At 49.1% G+C, this 21,343-nt stretch overlaps 1 protein-coding gene and 1 long non-coding RNA gene across 3 annotated transcripts in view; one reads left to right on the top strand and one right to left on the bottom strand.

The window, feature by feature from the left end:
- The window catches only part of GCNT2 (glucosaminyl (N-acetyl) transferase 2 (I blood group)), a 74,294-nt gene extending 57,073 nt beyond the window's left edge, over positions 1-17,221 (top strand). For both annotated transcript variants that reach the window (XM_008262376.5, XM_002714168.6), the window contains exons 2-3: positions 5,853-5,945; positions 14,838-17,221. In XM_008262376.5, the coding sequence (XP_008260598.2) occupies positions 5,853-5,945; positions 14,838-15,028 (284 nt within the window). In that variant the 3' untranslated portion in view covers positions 15,029-17,221. The remainder of the gene's footprint in view (positions 1-5,852; positions 5,946-14,837) is intronic.
- On the bottom strand, positions 12,994-21,149 carry LOC149126831 (uncharacterized). Its single transcript, XR_016234308.1, has 3 exons — positions 20,869-21,149; positions 13,969-14,084; positions 12,994-13,337 (listed from the first exon to the last, which is right to left on the bottom strand). It is a non-coding gene; the product is annotated as an uncharacterized LOC149126831 (long non-coding RNA).
- Between the last annotated feature and the right edge of the window lie 194 nt (positions 21,150-21,343).

Genomic DNA, 21,343 nt, shown 5'->3' with positions numbered 1-21,343 from the left:
GCTAATCCTCTGCCTGTGGTGCCAGCACCCCGGGTTCTAGTCCTGGTTGGGGCGGTGGATTCTGTCCCGGCTGCTCCTCTTCCACTCCTGCTCTCTGCTGTGGCCCAGGAGGGCAGTAGAGGATGGCCCAAGTGCTTGGGCCCTGCACCCACATGGGAGACCAGGAGGAAGCACCTGGCTCCTGGCTTCAGATTGGCGCAGTGCGCCAGCCTTAGCAGTATTTAGGGGTGAACCAATGGAAAGGAAGACCTTTCTCTCTGTCTCTCTCTCTCTCACTGTCTAACTCTGCCTGTCAAAAAAAAAAAAAAAAAAAAAGATTTATTTGGAAGGCTGAGTTACACAGAGAGAGAATTTCCATCCCCTGGTTCACTCACTAAATGACCGCAACATCCAGGGCTGGGCCAGGCTGAACCCAGGAGCCAGGAGCTTCTTCCAGTTCTCCTATGTAGGTACAGGGGCTCAAGCACTTGGGCCATCTTCCACTGCTTTCCCAGGCACATTAGCAGGGAGCTGAATTGGAAGTGGAGCAGCCAGGACTCAAACTGGCATCTATATGAGATGCTGTTACTGCAGGCCCTTTTTTTTTTTTTTCAAGATTTATTTTATTTATTTGAAAGGTAAGTAACAGAGAGAAAGGGAGAGACAGTGAGAACTACTCAGATTTGCTGGTTCACTTCCCAAATGGTCACAATGGCCAGGGTTGGGCCAGGCCACATCAAGAGCCAGGGACTCCATCCAGGTCTCCCGGTTTGGTGGCAGCGGCCCAAGTACTTGGGTCATCTTGTGCTGCCTCCTAAGACTCATTAGCAGGGAGCTGGATGAGAACTGAAGCAGGTGGGTCTCAAACTGGTGCTCTGATACGGGATATGCTGGCGTTACAGGCAGCTTAACCTGCTGTGCCACAACACCTGCCCCGAATGCTTTCAAGTATGGGGGCTGCAAGAAAAAGAATCTACAGAGAACCTTTAGGGTTAAAGACCCATGTTACAGGCCGGCGCCGCGGCTCACTAGGCTAATCCTCCGCCTAGCGGCGCCGGCACACCGGGTTCTAGTCCCGGTCGGAGCGCCGGATTCTGTCCCGGTTGCCCCTCTTCCAGGCCAGCCCTCTGCTGTGGCCAGGGAGTGCAGTGGAGGATGGCCCAGGTGCTTGGGCCCTGCACCCCATGGGAGACCAGGAAAAGCACCTGGCTCCTGGCTCCTGCCATCGGATCAGCGCGGTGCACCGGCCGCAGCGCGCCGGCCGCGGCGGCCATTGGAGGGTGAACCAACGGCAAAGGAAGACCTTTCTCTCTGTCTCTCTCTCTCACTGTCCACTCTGCCTGTCAAAAAAATAAATAAATAAATAAATAAATTAAAAAAAAAAAAGAAAAAAAAAAAGACCCATGTTACAGGAAAGGTTGCAGCAAAATTTAATTGTAGTTGGATACTTGGGTACAGTTCTTGATTTAAATCATCAAATAATGATTATGTGACCTCAGAGCCAAAGAACAGAGCTTTTTTTTTCCTTCTGAAAATCCACATGTTTTCATTTATAATTTTAGAAGTTATTTTAAGGGGCTGGTGTTGTGGTGTAGTGAGTGAACCTACCACCTGTAATGCCAGCATCCCATGTGGGTGTCAGTTTGGGACCTGGCTGCTCCACTTCCCATCCAGTTCCTTGTTTTTTTTTTTTTTGTTGTTGTTGTTTTGTTTTGTTTTGTTTTGACAGGCAGAGTGGACAGTGAGAGAGAGAGAGACATAGAGAAAGGTCTTCCTTTGCCGTTGGTTCACCCTCCAATGGCCGCTGCGGCCGGCGCGCTGCAACCAGCGCACCACGCTGATCCGATGGCAGGAGCCAGGTACTTATCCTGGTCTCCCATGGGGTGCAGGGCCCAAGCACCTGGGCCATCCTCCACTGCACTCCCTGGCCACAGCAGAGAGCTGGCCTGGAAGAGGGGCAACCGGGACAGAATCCGGCGCCCCAACCGGGACTAGAACCCAGTGTGCCGGCGCCGCTAGGCGGAGGATTAGCCTAGTGAGCCGCGGCGCCGGCCCCAGTTCCTTGTTAATGCACCTGGGAAAGCAGCACAAGATGGCCCAAGTGGTTGGACCCCTTCTACAATATGTGGGAGACCTGGAAGAAGCTCCAGCTTCCTTGCTTTGGCCTGGCCAGCATTGCAGGCATTTGGAGAATGAACCAGTGGATGGAAGATCAGTCTCTCTCTGTCTGCAACTCTGCCTTTCACATAAATAAAGTAAATATTTTTTAAGAAAAGTTATTTTAAATGCCTTACCCAATTAAATTTCTTTAAATACATTGTTCTCCAATTTTTTTCTTATTCAAGAATTATGACAACTTAGTTAGTGTTACATTTTGCTCTCCTTAGTGTGAGTGTTAGGTTTTTATTTGCCACCATAAGTTACCACAAATGGAACAGCCTAAATAACAGGGTTTCCTGGAGGCCTGTCAGGCACAAATAGGACATGGGTCTCACCAGGCTGGAAGCAGGACTCTGGCTTTGTCACCTTCCTTACTCAAGGTTCTGGGTGTGGTGCACTTCCTGGCCTCTTCCAGCTTCTAGAGGCGGCCCACGTTCCCAGCTGGGGGCCCTGTCCCATCTTCAGATGGCAGAGGTGAAGTGAGCCCGCTCATACCTCATACCCTCTGACTAGCGCTCGGCACCCCTATCCACTGTTGAAGACCCCGTGACTGGGATCATGCTGGCCCTCCTAGATAATGAAGAATAACCTTCTTGTATCAAGGTCGGTTGACTGGCAGCCTCGATTTCCCCTTTCCATTGGAACCCTCAGTAGTATTGTAGTTTCTGCAAACACCACATGCATGTCAGGACAGGATGTGGACCTCTGTGTGTGTGTGTGTGTGTGTGTGTGTGTGTGTGTTTTGGGGTTGAGAGGGCATTATTTTGCCCCTCATAGTATGTCATGCCAATACTTAAGAGCTTTCTGGGGCTGGCGCCGTGGCTCACTTGGTTAATCCTCCACCTGCGGTGCCGGCATCCCATATGGGCGCCAGGTTCTAGTACCGGCTGCCCCTCTTCCAGTCCAGCTCTCTGCTGTGGCTCGGGAAGGAAGTGGAGGAAGGCCCAAGTGCTTGGGCCCCTGCACCCACATGGGAGACCAGGAGGAAGCACCTGGTTCCTGGCTTCAGATCGGCGTAGTGCACCAGCCATAGCAGCTATTTGAGGGGTGAACCAACGGAGGGAAGACCTTTCTCTCTGTCTCTCTCCCTCACTGTCTAACTCTATCTGTCCAAAAAAAAAAAAAGAAGAAGAAGAAGAAGAGCCTCCTAAGGGAACAGTTGTAATTTGGGTTCAGACATCATTTGTGTCATCACATCACAATTGTATTCAGATCGCGGTCTTACTGGTGGAAAATGCTAGAGCTCTCAAGAAGCAGATTTCCTTTTAGTTGCATTTACACTGATTCCCAGACAGTTTCCCCCTCATCCATTCTTCTCTTTCTGAAGGTTCAATTACCAAAGTCAACCACAGTCTGATAATACTAAAGGGAAAATTCCAGAAAGAAACCATTCATTACTTTTAAATTGTAGGGCGTGCTGAGTAGCCTGATAACATCTTGCAGTGTGCTGCTCCATCCCCAGGACACACATCATCCCTTTGTGCGGGTTCTGCCGTACACACGCTGCTCACATGTTAGGCCCGTAGTAGTCACCTTGGTCATCAGGTTGGCTGTCTTGGTCATGACATCTCAGTGTCTGTGTTCAGGTCATCCTTGTTGTTCTTAGTGACGGCCCCAAAGCACAGGAGTAGGGATGCTGACAACGCAGAGATGCCAAAGAGAAGCTGTGAGTGATGCCTTGAGGTGAAAAAGTGATAGGACAAGGAGACATCCTGAGAGGAGAGAGAGATCACATTCACATAACTTTTATCACTGTACATCGTCATATTGTTCTGTTTTTTATATTCTTACCGTGGGGCGTTACTACCCGACGTGGTTAAATCAACCCTTCAATCTCTGTGATCTCTCCAAAGTTTACTGAGTTGATGACACATAGCTCAATGTTTGTCCAGTGGGCTGATTTTGTTCCTGCACAGGGCTCTGGACAATGCTGGCAGATATCTTTTGGTTGTCACACTGGGAAGAAGGTACTACTGGCATCTAGTGGGTACAGGCCAGGAATGCTGCCTGACCGCCTACAGGGCATGGGACAGCCCACTAGAACCAAGACTCAGCCAGTGCTGAGCATCCACAGTGGTGAAGTGTCACACCCTCACTAAGCATGATGGCAACCTAAGGCACCCCCCCCAACATCTTTCTTATTTTTAAGGCTAAGTCTATATATTTCAAATAACTACATATTATGTGAGTGTGCTTCAAAAAGTTCATGAAAAATGTGTTTTATGAAAAAGCTATACATGGACTTCAAAATGTCTTGCACCAAAGCAGCTTATTGTTTGTTTGTTTTTTAAGAAAGCTTTTACTTAATGAATACAAATTTCATTGGTACAGCTTTAGGAATATAGCAGTTCTTACCCCTATACCTGCCCTCCCCCTCCTACTCCCGTCCCACCTGCTACTTACTCCCTCTCCCATCACATTCATCATTAAGATTCGTTTTTAATTAACTTTATATACAGAAGACCAACTCTGTACTAAGTAAAGATTTCAACAATTTGCACACATACACACAAATTATAAAGTAGTTTGAAAATAAGTTTTACATTTAATTCTCATAGTAAAACTCATAAAGGACAGAGGTCCTACATAGGGAGTAAGTGCACAGTAACTCCCATTGTTGATTTAACAATTAATACTCTTATTTATGACGTCAGTGATCACTCGAGGCTCTTGTCATGAGCTGCCAATGCAATGGAAGCCTTTTACCATCAGTATTTAGACAGGGCCATAAGCAAAGTGGAAGCTCTCTCCTCCCTTCAGAGAAAAGTATATCCTTCTTTGATGGCCCCTTCTTTCCACTGGGATCTCACTCACCAAGATCCTTCATGTAGATTATTTTTTGCCACAGTGTCTTGGCTTTCCATGCCTGAAATGCTCTCATGGGCCTTTCAGCCAGATCTGAATGCCTTAAGAGCTGATTCTGAGGTCAGAGTGCTATTTAGGGTGTTTGTTGTTCTATGAGTCTGCTGTGTGAACTGCTTCCCATGTTGGAACATTCTCCCCTCTTTTAATTCTATTTATTGTTATTACCAGACACTTGGTCTTATTTATGTGATCCCTTTGACACTTAAGCAGCTTATGTTTTCATTCTGTTTTTCCATCAACCTTTTTAAAAAAAGTATCTATGTATTTATTTATTTGGCAGAATGACAGAGAGAGATAGATCAATCTTCCTCCTCTGGTTCCCAAATGCCTACTACAACTGGGGCTGGGTCAGGCTAAAGTCAGAAGCCAAAAACTCCATTCTAGTCTCCCACAAGGATTACAGGGACCCAGGTACTTGGGCCATCATCTGCTGCCTACCCAGGCCCATTAGCTGGAAGCTGTATCAGAAGCCAAATAGTTAGGCCTGGAACCAGTGCAGTAGCTCAACCCGCTGTGCAACAACTCCCATCCCTTCTGCCAACTTTCTGATTCCCTTGTACTAAGATCCAGCTAGTGATTAGATACTAGAATATTGATTAGAATTACAGTCATATTGCTTGGTTTAGATATTGTATTATATTAGTTGAATAATGAGTCGGCAACTAAAGTTTCAGTCAGTTTAGCTGGAGGAAGCAAAAGCCGTGTGGATCTGTGCACGGCGTCGGTGTGACTGTGAAAGGTAATAGTCTACTGAAAGAAGATGGTTAGAACTGGAGGCCACGTTGAAGGAGCCGGAGCCCTTCTCTCATGGTTCTCATCTCTCTGCTTGTTCTTTATCAATATTTCAGATGTCCCTGGCTCAATGCCCAATGCATCCTGGACTGGGAACCTTCGAGCTGTCAAGTGGAATGACATGGAGGATAAACACGGAGGCTGCCATGGTGAGGCGTTCACTTCATGCTTTTCAGCTGTGCTGCTTGTTGGTGTTGGCGTGGATGCAGTTGTGGTCTACAGATGTTCTCGGATAGAGACAGAACTGCTGATATATTCAGACCAGTCTGCTCCTAATTAAACAGTGAAGCCAGAGGCTTCAAGATGTAGCTTTAGAAAATATCTCACACACATACTCCCTTTGTAATCACCTAGGGAGATGTAGAGAACATTCAAATTGTAATGGTACTTTCTTCTTGCTAGTGTCAGTTCTCTCTCTCTCTCTCTCTCTCTCTCTGTCAAAAGCAGAGAACAGAGACAGAAACAGCTCCCATCTGCTAGGTCCCATGCCCACAATGTCTGGGATGGGGTAGGGAGAAGAAGCCAGGAGCTGGGAACACAATGCAGTCTCCCATGTGGGTAGCCAGAATCCAGTAACTGGAGCCATCAGCACTCCCTCCCAGGGTCCACATCAGTAGGAAGCTGGAATTTAGAGATGGAGTCAGGGCTGTTGTGTCACAGCAGGTTAAGTCACTGCCTGTGACACCTGCATCCCATATGAGCACTGGGTCAAGTCCTGGCTGCTCAACTTCTGATCCAGCTCCCTGCTAATGTGCCTGGGTAGGCAACAGAAGATGGCCCAAGTGCTTGGGCCCCTGCCACCCATGTGGGAGACCCAGATGGACTTCCTGGCTCCTGGCTTCAGCCTGGCCTAGCCCCAATCATCACAGCCATTTGGGGAATGAACCAGTGGATGGAAGATCAATCTCTGTGTCACTCTGCCTTTCAAATAAATAAAATAAACCTTAAAAAAAAAAAAAAAAAAAAGGAGCTGGAGATATCCAACACAGGACGTGAGTGTCTTCACCACAAGGCCCAATGCCTACCCATAATTCCAGCTTTCTTATTCCTCTTGCTCTTCCTTTGGGCAGGGTAGCTGTTGGAGAAGAAGTGAAGTCATGTTCTCACTACAAAGCACCACACGTCGGCCCCCGCTCTCCCCACAGACAGGCTGAGAAACAGCTTGGAGAGCTGCAGCTGTTTGTTTCAGCTCTGACTGGACAGCAGGGGACACTACTAAGAGAAGGTTGTCCTGCAAAAGGACAAGAACTAGAAACACTGAGTGGTTTTCATTCTACAGGATCTTAGGACATCCTGACACACCGTCCATCCAGAGCACTGCGCGGCACACAGTGGACGTGTGTATAAGCCTGCTACAGCTACCGTGACCAAGTAGCACAGATTGGGTGACTCAAATAACAAAAATGAATTTTCTCAAAGTTCTGGAGGCTGGAAATCCAAGGTCAAGGAGTCCCCAGAGCCAGTTCCTGCTGAGGCCTCTCGCTTGGCTTGTAGGTGGCTGTCATCGCCCTGTATCTTTTCATGGTCTTCCCTCTGTGTGTGTGTGTGTGTGTCCTAATCACCCTTAAGACTTCATTTGAAGAGAACGACCTCTTTAAAGACCTTCTCCCTTCTGAAGCACCAGTGTTAGGATTGCACATGTAAATTTGGACGTGCACACAAGTCAGCCTGCAGTAAACGTTTATCCAGGAGCCTGGTGTTGTGATGCAGTAGGTTAGTTCACTGCCTGTGACACTGGCATCCCATATTGATGTCAGCTCGAGTCCCAGCTGCTCCACTTCCTTTTTTTTTTTTTTAATTTATCTATCCATTTGATTTTCAGAGTTACACAGAGAAGGAGAGGCAGAGAGAGAGAGAGAAATAAATAAATCTTTAACAAATAAATATTTATCCAGTGAGTGAATGAAATAATGAGGATTTGTAGGTTGAGTCTTTTCTCCTTATTATCACAAGGCTTTGGCTACTCTTCCATTCAATCTAGAGTTTCACTCATTTGCTTGTCTTATCTACACCTGAGGTTTCAGCTGGAAATCTCTACATTGCTGCTTCTCTCTCTCTCTTTTTATTTATTTAAGATTCATAATTACACACAGAGAGAAGGAGAGGCAGAGAGAGAGGTCTTCCATCTGCTGGTTCACTCTCCAACTGGCTGCAACGGCCTGAGCTGTGCCAGTCTGAAGCCAGGAGCCAGGGGCTTCTTCCAGATCTCCCACACAGGTGCAGGGGCCCAAGCACTTGGGCCATCCTCCACTGCTTTCTCAGGCCACAGCAGAGAGCTGGATCAGAAGTAGAGCAGCCAGGAGTTGAACCAGTGTCCATATGGGCACTGCAGATGGCGACCCTACCCACTATGCCAAAGCGCCAGTCCCACTGTTTCTCTTAAGACTCTCCACCAGGCCGGTGCCGCGGCTCAATAGGCTAATCCTCCGCCTGCGGCGCCAGCACCCTGGGTTCTAGTCCCGGTCAGGGCGCCGTATTCTGTCCCGGTTGCCCCTCTTCCAGGCCAGCTCTCTGCTGTGGCCCGGGAGTGCAGTGGAGGATGGCCCAAGTGCTTGGGCCCTGCACCCCATGGGAGACCAGGAAAAGCACCTGGCTCCTGCCATCGGATCAGCGCAGTGCTCCAGCCATAGCGGCGGCCACTGGAGGGTGAACCAACGGCAAAAGGAAGACCTTTCTCTCTGTCTCTCTCTCTCACTGTCCATTCTGCCTGTCAAAAAAAAAAAAAAAAAAAAAAGACTCTCCACCAACCCCAACTGCATGCTCATGTTGGTCTCTTGTTAGTCCCTCCACTGTGGATGACAGCGTTCTCACCTCACCATGCAGAAATTTCAGCCTGTTCTTGTTCTTAGGCATTTTCTTGCTGTTACCTTAAGTGGCCCACGTTTTCCCCAGAGGGTGGTGCACCTGCCTACTTTCCCATCGCGGCCCGACTCCTCCCTGTGGAAGGAGGATGGGGAAGACACCACTTTGCTTTCTGATCTAAGTCTCCCTTAGAAAACAGACCTCACATCAGTCAGGCTCCCAGTATGTGGACATGTTGTGTTCTCCACATCCTCCCATCAACCACCTCTGCCTCCTTCCAGACCACACAGTCAGCCGCTGCCCTGCTTCTACACCTCCTTGCCACCTCTGACACTTGAGGACTTAACTGTGCACCCCACCCCACACCAAGTGACCCACACAGCATTGCCGCCTTCCTCATCACAGAAGCTCACCCCACAAGTGGACTTGGCTCCAATCTCATGGTCATGACCTGCACCCAGCTCTACCCTGGTAGAGAAGATAGAGGCCAGACAGGCTTGCAAATTTTAAAACATCTCTTTATTTTACAATTTATTTGAAGGGCAGAGAGACTGAGAGAAATCTTCCATATGATCTTTCACTCCCCAGATGTGTGCAACAGCCCAACAGCCAGGGCTGGACCTGGCTGAAGTAAGGAGCATGAAACTCCATCGGGTCTCGCACTTGGGTAGTAGGAACCCAGTACTTGAGCCATCACCTGCTGCCTCCCAGGTATGCAATAGCAGGAAGCTGGATCAGAAGCAGAGATAACGGGAGGGCAGTGGAAGGTGGCCCAAGTGCTTGGCCCCTGCATCTGCATGGGAGACCAGGAGGAAGCACCTGGCTCCTGGCTTCTGATCAGCGTAGCTCCAGCCATAGCGGCCATTTAGGGGGTGAACCAATGGAAGGAATGTCTCTCTCTCACTAACTATGTCAAATTAAAAAAAGAAGAAGAAGAAGAAGCAGAGCTAAGACTCAGGCGCTCTCATATAGAATGTGGGCAACTTAATTGATGCACCAAATACTTGCCCCAGTGGGCTTGCATTTCTGCAGGAACCCCTACTGATCACATGGTATATGTGGCCAAGACAGCTGGTCCTGGCCAGGAACCAGTATTCAAAGCTTGGGTAGCCCTACCCTCTCTCAGATGAATGTTTCATTTTTCTGATTTGAGTTCCTGTCATGCCAATGTAAATTTTTTTAAGACTTTTGTTTTAAAGATTTATATATTTATTTGAAAGAGTTACACAGATAGAGAAGGAGAGGCAAAGAGAGGTCTTCCATCCTCTGATTCACTCCCCAGTTGGCCACAACAGCCAGAGCTGCACCGATTCAGAGGCAGAAGCTTCTTCCTGGTCTCCCACGTGGGTGCAGGGGCCCAAGGGCTTGGGCCATCTTCTACTGCTTTCCCAGGCCACAGCAGAGAGCTGGACTGGAAATGGAGCAGCCGGGACTTGAACCAGCACCCATATGGGATGCCAGTACTGCAGGTGGCGGCTTTACCCACTACGCCATAGCGCCAGCCACAGCCAATGCACATGTGATACCTTTATACATTTAAGAGCTCTAATATTGTCTAGTTCTCCAAACCACTGTATAGGGAAAAGTTCACAGTACACAGGTAGAACATTGCTTGCCAAACCAGTAATACAATCCGGTCCTTTTCCCCTTGTCTGGAGGTCATTAGACTTGTGTATACCTCCTTTATCAGCCTCCTGGCACTCAGCACGGTCTGGAATTTGGAGCTCCTGTTTCTGTTTATAATCTCTTCGTCACTCTGCTGCTGATTTCTTCACTGGTTTCCATACAATATATTTTTCTTTCTTTCTAGAACAGAACAGATGCTGCACGGGGGCTGGGGTTTTGACATTTTGTGCACTATTATGCTCCCCGCACCTGAAACGTGTTGATGTGTAAAATGTTTTTGTTTGAGCTGAGATTTCCAGAGGTTCAGCATTTCCGGCTTCTTCCTGAAACTCCTGGGGAACTCCCTGTGTGATCTGGGTGCTGGGATCAACCAGTGTGTGCCATCCTCACCCACATCCGAGCTTCCCGTGCCATTCTGACCCTACGAGGCTGACTCCTAAGCTGGGAATAGACTCGTTCACTGTCCTGCATGGGGTGGAGAACGTCTGACCTGCAGGCCATCTAAGGCCCAGAAAATCACTGGGCCTGGCCCTGCCAAGGCAGCTGCAGGCAGGACTTGAAATTCAAAATATCTGTAGCAGCCAAATTTTTTTGGAGAGAGGTTCAGTTTTTTTTTTTTTTTTTTCCACAATCTACATTTTTTTTTTTCACAATCTACATTTTTTTTTTTTTTTTTTGACAGGCAGAGTGGACAGTGAGAGAGAGAGACAGAGAGAAAGGTCTTCCTTTGCCGTTGGTTCACCCTCCAATGGCCGCCGCGGCCGGCGCGCTGCGGCCGGCGCACCGCGCTGATCCGATGGCAGGAGCCAGGAGCCAGGTGCTTTTCCTGGTCTCCCATGGGGTGCAGGGCCCAAGCACCTGGGCCATCCTCCACTGCACTCCCTGGCCACAGCAGAGGGCTGGCCTGGAAGAGGGGCAACCGGGACAGAATCCGGCGCCCCGACCGGGACTAGAACCCGGTGTGCCGGCGCCGCTAGGCGGAGGATTAGCCTAGTGAGCCGCGGCGCCGGCCAGTTTTTTTTTTTTTTTTTTAAGATTTATTTATTTATTTGCAAGTCAGAGTTACACAAAGAGAGGAGAGGCAGAGAGAGAGAGAGAGATCTTCCATCCGATGGTTCACTTGCCAGATAGCTGCACGGCCGGAGCTGCGCCAATCTGAACCCAGGAGCCAGGAGCTTCTTCCTGGTCTCCCACGTGGGTGCAGGGGCCTAAGGAATTGGGCCATCTTCTACTGCTCTCCCAGGTCATAGCATAGAGCTGAATTGGAAGTGGAGCAGCTGGGTCTCGAAACAGTGCCCATATAGGATGCCGGTGCTTCAGGTCAGGGCGTTAACCCGCTGTGCCACAGCACCAGCCCCAGCCTAATGTTTTAAGTTGATAATTTTGTGTGGTCCACAATGATGTCATCAATACCCAAATGGCCCGTCACAGATAAAGTTCCCCACCCCTGCTAGGGATCTACTATCTATCTCACTCCAGCAAGGCCTTCCTGGCTGCCTTTTTTTTTTTTTTTTTTTCAGGCAGAGTTTGACAGTGAGAGAGAGAGAGAGAGAGAGAGACAGAGCGAGAAAGGTCTTCCTTCTGTTGATTCACCACCACCCCCCCCAAATGGCCGCTACGGCCGGCGTGCTGCGCCGATCTGAAGCCAGGAGCCAGGTGCTTCTCCTGGTCTCCCATGCGGGTGCAGGGCCCAAGCACTTGGGCCATCCTCCACTGCCTTCCCAGGCCACAGCAGAGAGCTGGCCTGGAAGAGGGACAACTGGGACAGAATCTGGCGTCCCAACCAGGACTAGAACCCGGGATGCCGGCGCCGCAGGCGGAGGATTAGCCAAGTGAGCTGTGGCGCCTGCCCTCCTACTTTTTTTTTTTTTTTTAGATAATTATTTATTTATTTGAAAGGCAGAGTTAGGGAGAGGGAAAGAGAGTCTCTGCTAGCTCACTCCCCAAACTGCTGTAATAGCTGGAGCTGGGCTGATCTGAAGCCAGGAGCTTATTCTGGGTCTCCCAAGCCGGTGCAGGAGCCCAAGGACTTGGGCCATCTGTCACTCCCAAGTGCATTACCAGGGAGCTGGATCGGAAGTGGAGCGGCCAGGACTCGAACTGGTATCCTGGATGCTGGCACCGCAGGCGACAGCCTTATCCACTCTGCCACGGCACCAGTCCACCAGCCCCGGCGCTTTTATTTATCTCATTATTTATTTTCCTGGTGCACTTCCTGGGGTTCACTTTTCCAGCTCTGCTCCTCATCTTTAAGCTCTCAAGGTTATGCCAAAGCAGCCTTAGCACCCCCTGTGAAAGGCGATCATTCAACTTAGGGAGAGCTTTCAAGACAGTTGAGGAAGATTCCGTGACACTACCCGTCACGCCACCCCTTCCCGCCATTCCCTCTTCGCCTCTTCCTCTTTTCAGTAAGAAAAGTTGCCCATTCTCTAAACCAGAGCCGCCACCTGCGGTCTCATTTCTCCATGGGCCTCACAGATTATGCCCCCGCCCTTCTGCCTGCTCAGTCTCTCGCTCCCCACCGCCTCTTCTCCTCCCCTCTGCAGCTTCTTCCCTGCAGAACACCACGTTGTCCGTGAGCTTTCTGCTGTTCCAGGCTGAAATATCCTTTCCTGTTCACGTCTGTTTTCCTCCTCCTCCTCCCCCCCACCCCCTTCCTCCTCCTAGCTCTTCTGGAACTTAATGTTCTACTCTGGAGAGCAAGATGACGCACAATTGTCTGGAAAGATAGTCAACAAACTAGTAATTTCCTTCTTTTTAGAAGATTTATTTGTTTATTTGAAAGGCAGAGTGACAGAGAGCGAGGGAGGGAGAGAGGACAGTTCCATCCGCTGGTTCGTTCCCCAAGTGGCCACAACAGCTGGGGCTGGGCCAGGTCGAAGTCAGGAGCCCGAGCTGCATCCTGTTCTCCCACGTGGGTGGCAGGGCTCAAGCGTGTGGGCCACCTTCCATTGCCCTCCCAGGTACATGAGCCGGGAGCTGGATCCAAAGGGGAGCAGCCGGGACCCAAACATGCACTCTGATATGAGTTGTCAGCACCACCAGTGGTGGCCTAACCTGCTTCACCGTAATGTTGGCCCCAGTATTTCCTCCTTAGCACTGATATCTACCAGCTGGCAATAAACACGCAAAAAAGAAAGAAAGAAAAGAAGAAGCGTCAGGGAAGGGGTGTCCGAGAACATGGCCTTGCAGCAGGGAGCCATGCGTGCCCTTGTACAGGAGGTCGCCTTGCCGCTGTCTGGGAGAAGGGCCGTCCAGGGAAGGAAGAGCAAACACAGACCCTAGGGCAAGCGTGCCTGGTGTGCTCGGGGCTAACAAGGAGGCACAGAGGCCAGTGTGGTCCCAGGGGATGAGAAAGGGTTAGGCTAAGATTGGAGGGGGGCAACGTGGCCATGAAGGGCCAGCCTCTGAAGAGGTCCGGACGCCGTTGTTAGGGCTCTGAGCAGAGGAGATGTGTTCTGTTGATGTTTTCTTTCTTTGAAAGTATACAGCTCTCATGTATTTCATACATACAGATTCAGGAACCTAGGGTTACTTCCCACCCTACCCTCCCTCCTGCGCTCCCACCCTTCTTCCTCCTCCCTCCCTTGTTCCCACTCTCAATTTTTACAAAGATCTATATTCAGTTTACTTTATACTCATAAGATTAACCCTACACTAAGTAAAGAGTTAAACAAATAGTATGTAGAAAAAAAAAGACTGCTCCTCAAAAGTATCTACTGACACTTTTTTTTAAAGACTTACCTATTTGAAAAGCAGAGTTACAGAGACGGGGGTCTTCCCTCTTCTGACTTACTCCCCGAGTGGCCACAATAGCCAGGGGTGGGAGCCACAGTTCTGCAACTCCATCTGGGTCTCCCCTATGGGTGCAAGGACACGGAAACTTGGACCGTCTTCCACTACTTTCCCAGGCACAACAGTAGGGAGCTGGATCAGAAGCAGAGCAGCGGGTCTCAAACTGGCGCTCTTACAGGATGTTGGTGTTGCAGCTGGGGGCTTAACCTGCTGCACCCGGCACCAGACCCTCTTACTGACATTTTCAAGGTGGAGCTGACAAAATGGCTGATAGATTGGCTAAGGGGTGTGACAGAGAGGGAGAGAAGTGCCTGGGGCACTGAAGAATAGAATTCCCACGATGGGAAAGACTTGGAGAAGAACAGGCTTATAGGGAGATGAAGAAGTTCAATGTTTCTTTGTTGTGTCAGTGAGGTTTATGACACACATAAGTGGAGACATGAAGTAGCCACTTTATAAAGATAAGAATAAAAAGGCTTTACCAGTATAAGCCATAAAAACCACTCCCATATGTACACTTCTAGAACTTCTTATCCATTACTCATTTGATAATACAGGAGCAATTGCCTTGTGACACCTCCTTGTTACTGCTTTGTCTCATTTAACTTGCATTTTATTCCACTACATTGTACCTCTTGTCCGACTCATGGAGTTCTGAGTTCCTTGTGGGCTGGGACTACACAGTCCTATTTCATTTGTCCCCCATAGCACTCGGCACAGTCTTAGTCAGGCCGAACCCCTTCTTTTCTGCAAGTTCATCACTTTGACTTCTGCACACAAGCATGCCTCGACTGGGTCTTTTGTTCTTTCCTTTGCAGGCCACTATGTGCACGGCATCTGCATCTATGGAAATGGAGACTTGAAGTGGCTGATGAATTCGCAAAGCCTGTTTGCTAACAAGTTTGAGCTCAACACATACCCCCTGACTGTGGAGTGCCTGGAACTGAGGCTTCGAGAAAGAACCCTCAATCAGAGTGAAACAGCAATACAACCCAGCTGGTATTTTTGACCTACAACAACGCATGACAGAAGGGAAATTGCAGAAGAAGCTTTCGTTGTGAGAGACTTGTGCCTCGACTGTGTTAAGGGTCCCGGGGCCTGGCTGTGTAGACTTCAGCTGTGCACGGTGGTGCTCTGAAGTACCCCAGCAGGGCGGCTGAGAAGAGCAGTCCTGGCTCCTGACCAGTTCGGCAGTTTCTTGATACTCACCTCTATATGAGGCTGTGCTTCTGATCAGTGGTAAATATTGTCAGATCTTTGCACAAGATTGTTGTATAAATATGTTCCGATGAAAAAGGAGAATTGTAGATAATAGTATTTAAGAAAATAAGACTTTGATTTCTTTGAAGGAAAAAAATCTTTTCAACACGTTAGTATCACCACTAGAATCGGCACGCCAATAGGGGTTCCAGGTGTCTCAAGTGGCAGCTGAACCAATACTCAACACTGTTCAACCACATACAGGCATAGGAACAGCTTTTCTGGGTAACTGGCCAAGGTCTTTAAAACAAGCTCTAGAATTGAGAACAGACCTTGTCCCTGAGTTTCAACACTAGCATTTTCAGTTGCCCATGTCCAGAGTTGTGTGTGTAGTATAAAGCCATTAACACAAGCTCATGTGGGCGTGAAGATGGGTGTTACTGTCTGCTGCTCCAGGAATAGGACCTTGGGGAAACAGAACATTTCTCTACATATGCTGGAATGTGCTCTGACCCTCCTCCATGTTGTCCATTGAGAACTCTAAGAAGTCCTTGCAAAAAATGAAGATATTCCTACAAGAGGTGCTGTTGCATGAATCTCACGTGGTGTCTGGAACACCTTAGAAGGAAGCACTCCTCGGCTGCAATCCCCTCCTCTCGGTGTTATGGGACTTGCAGAAGAGTGGCCGGATTCTGTCCTGCGAGGCTTTTAACTGCACTGTAGTGTTCTCTGAGTGGCTTTACAACGCCCAGTGCTGATGGCAGTGCCTTCATTTCTAAGTCTAAGGGCTTTCAACCTTGGGTGACCATCTCTGGCCTGAACCCCCTCCGTCCAGCCACCCACACATCCGCCCTTCCGTGCAGGTTGCATTCCAGAAATAGTTCTGCAGTATCTGCTTTGCTTCTGCCAGGCCTGTGCCGAGACACGTCGGAAAGTACGACGGAAGCTTCTTACCTCTCGAAATCTTTGGAATCATGTCAAATTGGAGGGCCTGCCATGGACGGTCTTACAGAGCAGTTGCATTCAGCACCGTCATGGGCGAGTTTCTATGTGGCGATTTCAGGCCAAGTAGAACAGTGATTAGCAGCGGAGGTTAAAGCAGAGATTGTCTGAAAGGGAGGGGAGTGGGGCGACAGAAGCTAAAGGCCGCTGCGCTGTGTTCCAGGCCACCTGTGAGCTCCTTATGTTTCCTTTCATTCAAACCTCACAGCACTCCTGAGGGGCTCACGTGATGCCCCTCGCCCTGCAGATGAAGTAGCTGAGGCCGAGAGGAGCCAATCAACACTGGGAAATGAATTCTCTGCCAGTGAACTGGGATTCTCCCACTGCCCTTCTCGGTTCATTTCCGGGGGTGGAAGAGCGAGAGAAGGGGAGATCAAGGTGTATTGAGCGCACCAGAAAGGCAGGTTTTAGTTACGGTCTCAGTGTTACCATTGAGAGGAGGTCAATGTGAAGTCTACTTGCGAATTGCTCTGATCCACTGCGTTGTTCAATATTTATTTATTCTAACGAGAACCAATGACTACAACTGAAGTGACACTGAATTAACACATTTTTACTCTTTTCTCTATGATTGTGCCTGTTGAATGTTAATCATATTTAAAGGGAATGACTTTGAAGTGAGGCCTCTTTTCCAGCTACTGAGAAACACAAGGGGCTGTTTCAGGTGGAGAAGGCTGACAGGTGGGGAGCACACCTGGGGTCAGTGCTGAGGGCTGACGATGTCTCTTGCACACGTTATGTAAGTGGTCGCACCTGAGAGGAGATGTGTTACACTGGATTTTCTCCCGGAGCAGAAGGAATGTTTCTGGAATTGATGTTTACATGTCTGTTGCTGGTCGTCCCACCCACGTCTTACGTGCTGTAGTGCTGGAAGAATGTAGCGTTTGGCTGATAGATTTCTTCCAACCCACTGGGATGCCCTGAAACTACTGTATCTGTCTTTGTTTTTGATGATGTTCTGTGTTGTTTCCTTGGAAATAAATTAATATATTATTTTCCACCTTTGGGGATGTTGTGTTTTTTTTATTTGATGGCTAGTTAAAAATCCACTGAAGACAAAGCAATGCTACCATTAAAAAAAAAAAGAAACACATTCATATTTGTATGACTGTCTAAAAAGCACCCACCACTGAAAAATAACCAAAGCTTTCCCTTTGTGGGGTGTTTGGAGAGTAATTTAGAATGAATTTAAATTGGGTATAGCTATCTTAAAATTTGAGATAGGAATATGTTATTATTTGCCTGCCTTATGTACTCATTTATTTTTACTGAAGAAACAATTTTGGAATAAGATTTCATGTTAATACTATCATAATTATGTATCAAATTCCAAAGTTTTCGAGCACCATTTCAGATATAAATTTTCTAAATAAATAATGCCTCTGATTGACACATGAACATGATAAGTTTTAAAGAAAACAACTCAAAAGACTTTTTTTAAATTTATTTTTGCTTATTTGAAAGGCAGAGCAACAGATAAAGACAGAGGAGAGATCTCCCATTTGCTGATTGACTCCCCCAATGTTGCAATAGCCAGAGCTGGGCCAGGCCGAAGCCAGGAGTCCGGAGCTCGGTTCAGGCCTCCTACGCGGATGGCAGGGACCCAAGCACCTGAACCTAGGCGCTCCATGTGGGATGTGAACATCGCAGGCAGCATCTTTAACCACCTTGCTAAACACTGGCCCCCAAAGGACTTCTCAAACGTCATTTTTAAAAATGAATATATTTTAAAACTAAGCAAACCTATTTCATACTACTAAAATAATAAAATGTGTGCCTCAGGGGCCAGCGTCGTGGAGCAGCGGGTTAAGCTTCCGCTTCTGACGCTACATCTCCTGCTGCAGTGCCAGGTCAAGTCTCTGCCCTCTGTTTCCCATACAGCTTCCTGCTAATGCACTTGGAAGCAGCTGCTGAGACCCAAGTACTTGGGTCCCTGCCTCCCATACGGAAGACCCAGCTTGAGTTTCAGGTCCCTGGCTTTGTCCCAGCCCCAGCTATTGGCGTCATCTGGGGAGGGATAGAGACGGAAGGTCTCTCTCTATCCCTGCCATTCAGATAAGTAAACAAACCTTGAAAAATAAAGTGTGCTTGTAAAAATGGAAACAATACAGAACAAAAAGTGAACTGTTTTCTCCAGAGGTAATCAGTTATGTGGGACGTTGTGTGGGTGTGTGTGTGTGCATGTGTGTGTTCCAGTTAAACTTGTTTACAAAGGCAGGCAGCAGGCTGACGTGCCCTGTGACACACAATCTGCAGACTCTGGGGCAGACAGGCCTCGGTGCTCTGTGGTCACCCTCAGCCCCACCCCCTCGGCCGCCCCCATTTCTTGCATAAGGCTGAGGAGCTTTCCACCCACTACCACATTCCTTTCCACTGACACCCTCTCACTTCATCACTGGGGAGCATTTTAACAGCTGACTCACTACCTTCTCCCAGGACCCCCTGTGCCCCACCTGCCACTGGTGATGCTCGCCTCATTGCCAACTGGGCAGGATAGCAAGTACAGCCTCGTACATCCTCCACCTGCAGCGCCGGCATCCCACAGGGCACCAGTTCGAGTCTCAGATGTTCCACTTCTGATCCAGCTCTTTGCTAATGCACCTGGGAAAGCAGCAAAAGATGGCCCAAGTCCTTGGGCCCCTACATCCATGCGGAAGACCCGGAAGAAGCTCCTGGCTCCTGCTTTGAACTGGCCCAGCCCCCACCAATGCAGCCATTTGGGGAGTGAACCAGTGGATAGAGGATTTCTCTGTCTCTCCCTCCCTTGCTCTAACTCTTCCTTTCAAGTAAATAAATAAACTAATTAATCTTACAACAACAACAAAAAACACGCCAATTTTCACTTTGCTTTCATGGATTTCACTCAGGTTGGGTTCTCTGGAAGCAGAAGCTGAGAAGGAAGAATCAATACCTATGGCGGGGAAGGGGACAGGAGTGGCAGAGGAAGAAGTGGAACTGAGGTCGACTCAACACAACCCCCACCCCCACTCCGCAGTGGGGATCCTGGGAGTGAATACTGCCCATCAGGGATACTGCCTCTGATAAGCAGTCAGGCCTTCACCTCCACACCTTGTTCAGCCCCTGTGCTGGCTGCCCCAGGAGGAGGGTGTTCCCTGCAGGTGCATCTGACCCTTGGAGACTCTGTCTTCTGCTCCCAGCCTCTGCAGGTGCCAGCAAGTCCTGCCACATGAATCCTACTGCTAATAAGCTCTGCTTTGGGGTGCTCCCATCCACAGCTCTGCTCCCAGCTCCAGCATAAAAAGAACGCCTCAGGCTTGGAAATACACTGCCTCGAGCGTCTCTGGTTGGGGGGGTTCTTACGACCATGGCAGCTCAGGTTCGTGGATGCAGTGCCCCAGTGACGCAGGCAGCTGCCGGTCTCCAGCACCACACCCTGTGCAGGGTCCTCAGCACCCTCCAGGTTCTGCCGCTCTTCCCCGGCAAAGTGCAAACCACACCCTCACAGGACACCAACCCCTGAGACTTGCACATATTTTGTTGTTCTTGGAAGTACAGAGAATTCTGGAAGCATAGCTCTAGCTCCAGGGACACAAAATTCAACATCCGAGCTGCTGAGAACTGTGGGAAGACACAGGGTCTGCAATTTCCATCAAGAAGGCTTTTTAAGTGTTTTCAATGAAGTAGTTACATGTGTAGCTCCTGTAGCCGCACTGTCCAATACAACTGCTGCCCCAGGGAAAATGTCCTGTCTAGAGTGTCCAATACGGTGTGTGTTCACCCAAGCCAGGATAATGTAGGGTTATAACAACCCAATGCCCTTGCCCTGTCTTGACTCATTGCTTGCTTGCTTTCTAAGATTTATTTATTTGAGAGGCAGAGAGAGAGGTCTTCCATCTGCTGCTTCACTCCCCAGATGGCTGCAATGGCCGGAGCTGCGCCAATCTGAAGCCAGGAACCTCTTCCGGTCTCCCACAGGGTACAGGGGCCCAAGGACTTGGGCCATCTGCACTACTTTCCCAGGCTATAGTAGAGAGTTGGATTGGAAGTGGAGCAGCTGGCACTCAAACCAGCACCCATGTGGGATGCTGGGTTGTAGGTGGCAGCTTTGCCAGCTACGCCACAGCGTTGGGCCCGACTCATTGCTGGGACATGAACCAGCTCCCACATGGGATGCTGGCACCACAGGTAAAGGCTTAGCCTACTACGCCAGCATGCCAGCCCTGAAAATTTTTTTTAAATGGTAGCAGTGATAGAAGTTCTCCTTTTGTTTTTCCAACATTACAGGGCCCAAGGAGCTATTGTGCATGATGTCAGAGTTTCTGGTGGGTACCTTTTATTAAGAATCAGAATAACAGAGAACAAATGTAATTGTCATTTTAAAAAACATCCCAGTTCTCATCCCTTTTTGTTGGCTGATGGAATAATAGGTGAAGAGTGAGGCAGATAGTTTTCATCTAGGACCAAGTAGTTTGCATCCCAGACCAGTGCCTGGGCTGGGAGTCTCCTATCATAAACACTCCCTCTTCCAGGCAGGGAGCCTAGGGACTACAGGATCAAGCCACTGGAACAGATACCAGCGGACAACCTTCCTGTGGGGCTAAGTTCCGACCCTGGAGCTAAGATGTCTTTGACGGGAGAGGTATGGGTGAAGCCGACCACCCCCACCTCCTGTTGAGGAACTTTTACCTCTGACAGCAGTGGGCATCCAGTCACTGCAAGATCCACCTGGACAAGTCCTGCTGGAGCCAGGGAAGCCTGCTCTTCATCAGGGGCTGGATCCCAGAGGCCGTGGTAGACAGGTGCACAGAACCACCTGCAGTTAGAAGCTGGAGAGTGGCCGCCATCGAGGGTCAAACTGCAGGAGCAAACCTCAGACATAACATGACCCGGATGGAGCTGAGGATAGTAGGAGAGGCAGTTGCAAAACGTGGGTGTGAAGTTAATTAGCACGATTTATTTATTTATTTATTTATATTTATTTGACAGAGGTAGGTGAGAGAGAGAGAGAGAGACAGAGAGAAAGGTCTTCCTTCCTTTGGTTCACTCCCCAACGGCCGACCCTGCTGATCCGAAGCCAGGAGCCAGGTGCTTCCTCCTGGTCTCCCATGGGGTGCAGGGCCCAAGTACTTGGGCCATCCTCCACTGCCTTCCCTGGCCACAG

Source organism: Oryctolagus cuniculus, chromosome 5 (assembly GCF_051225735.1).
Source record: "Oryctolagus cuniculus isolate XC-2025 breed Fujian yellow rabbit chromosome 5, ASM5122573v1, whole genome shotgun sequence".
In the NCBI taxonomy this organism is placed as follows: domain Eukaryota; kingdom Metazoa; phylum Chordata; class Mammalia; order Lagomorpha; family Leporidae; genus Oryctolagus; species Oryctolagus cuniculus.
This window is presented reverse-complemented; position numbering and strand designations above follow the sequence as displayed.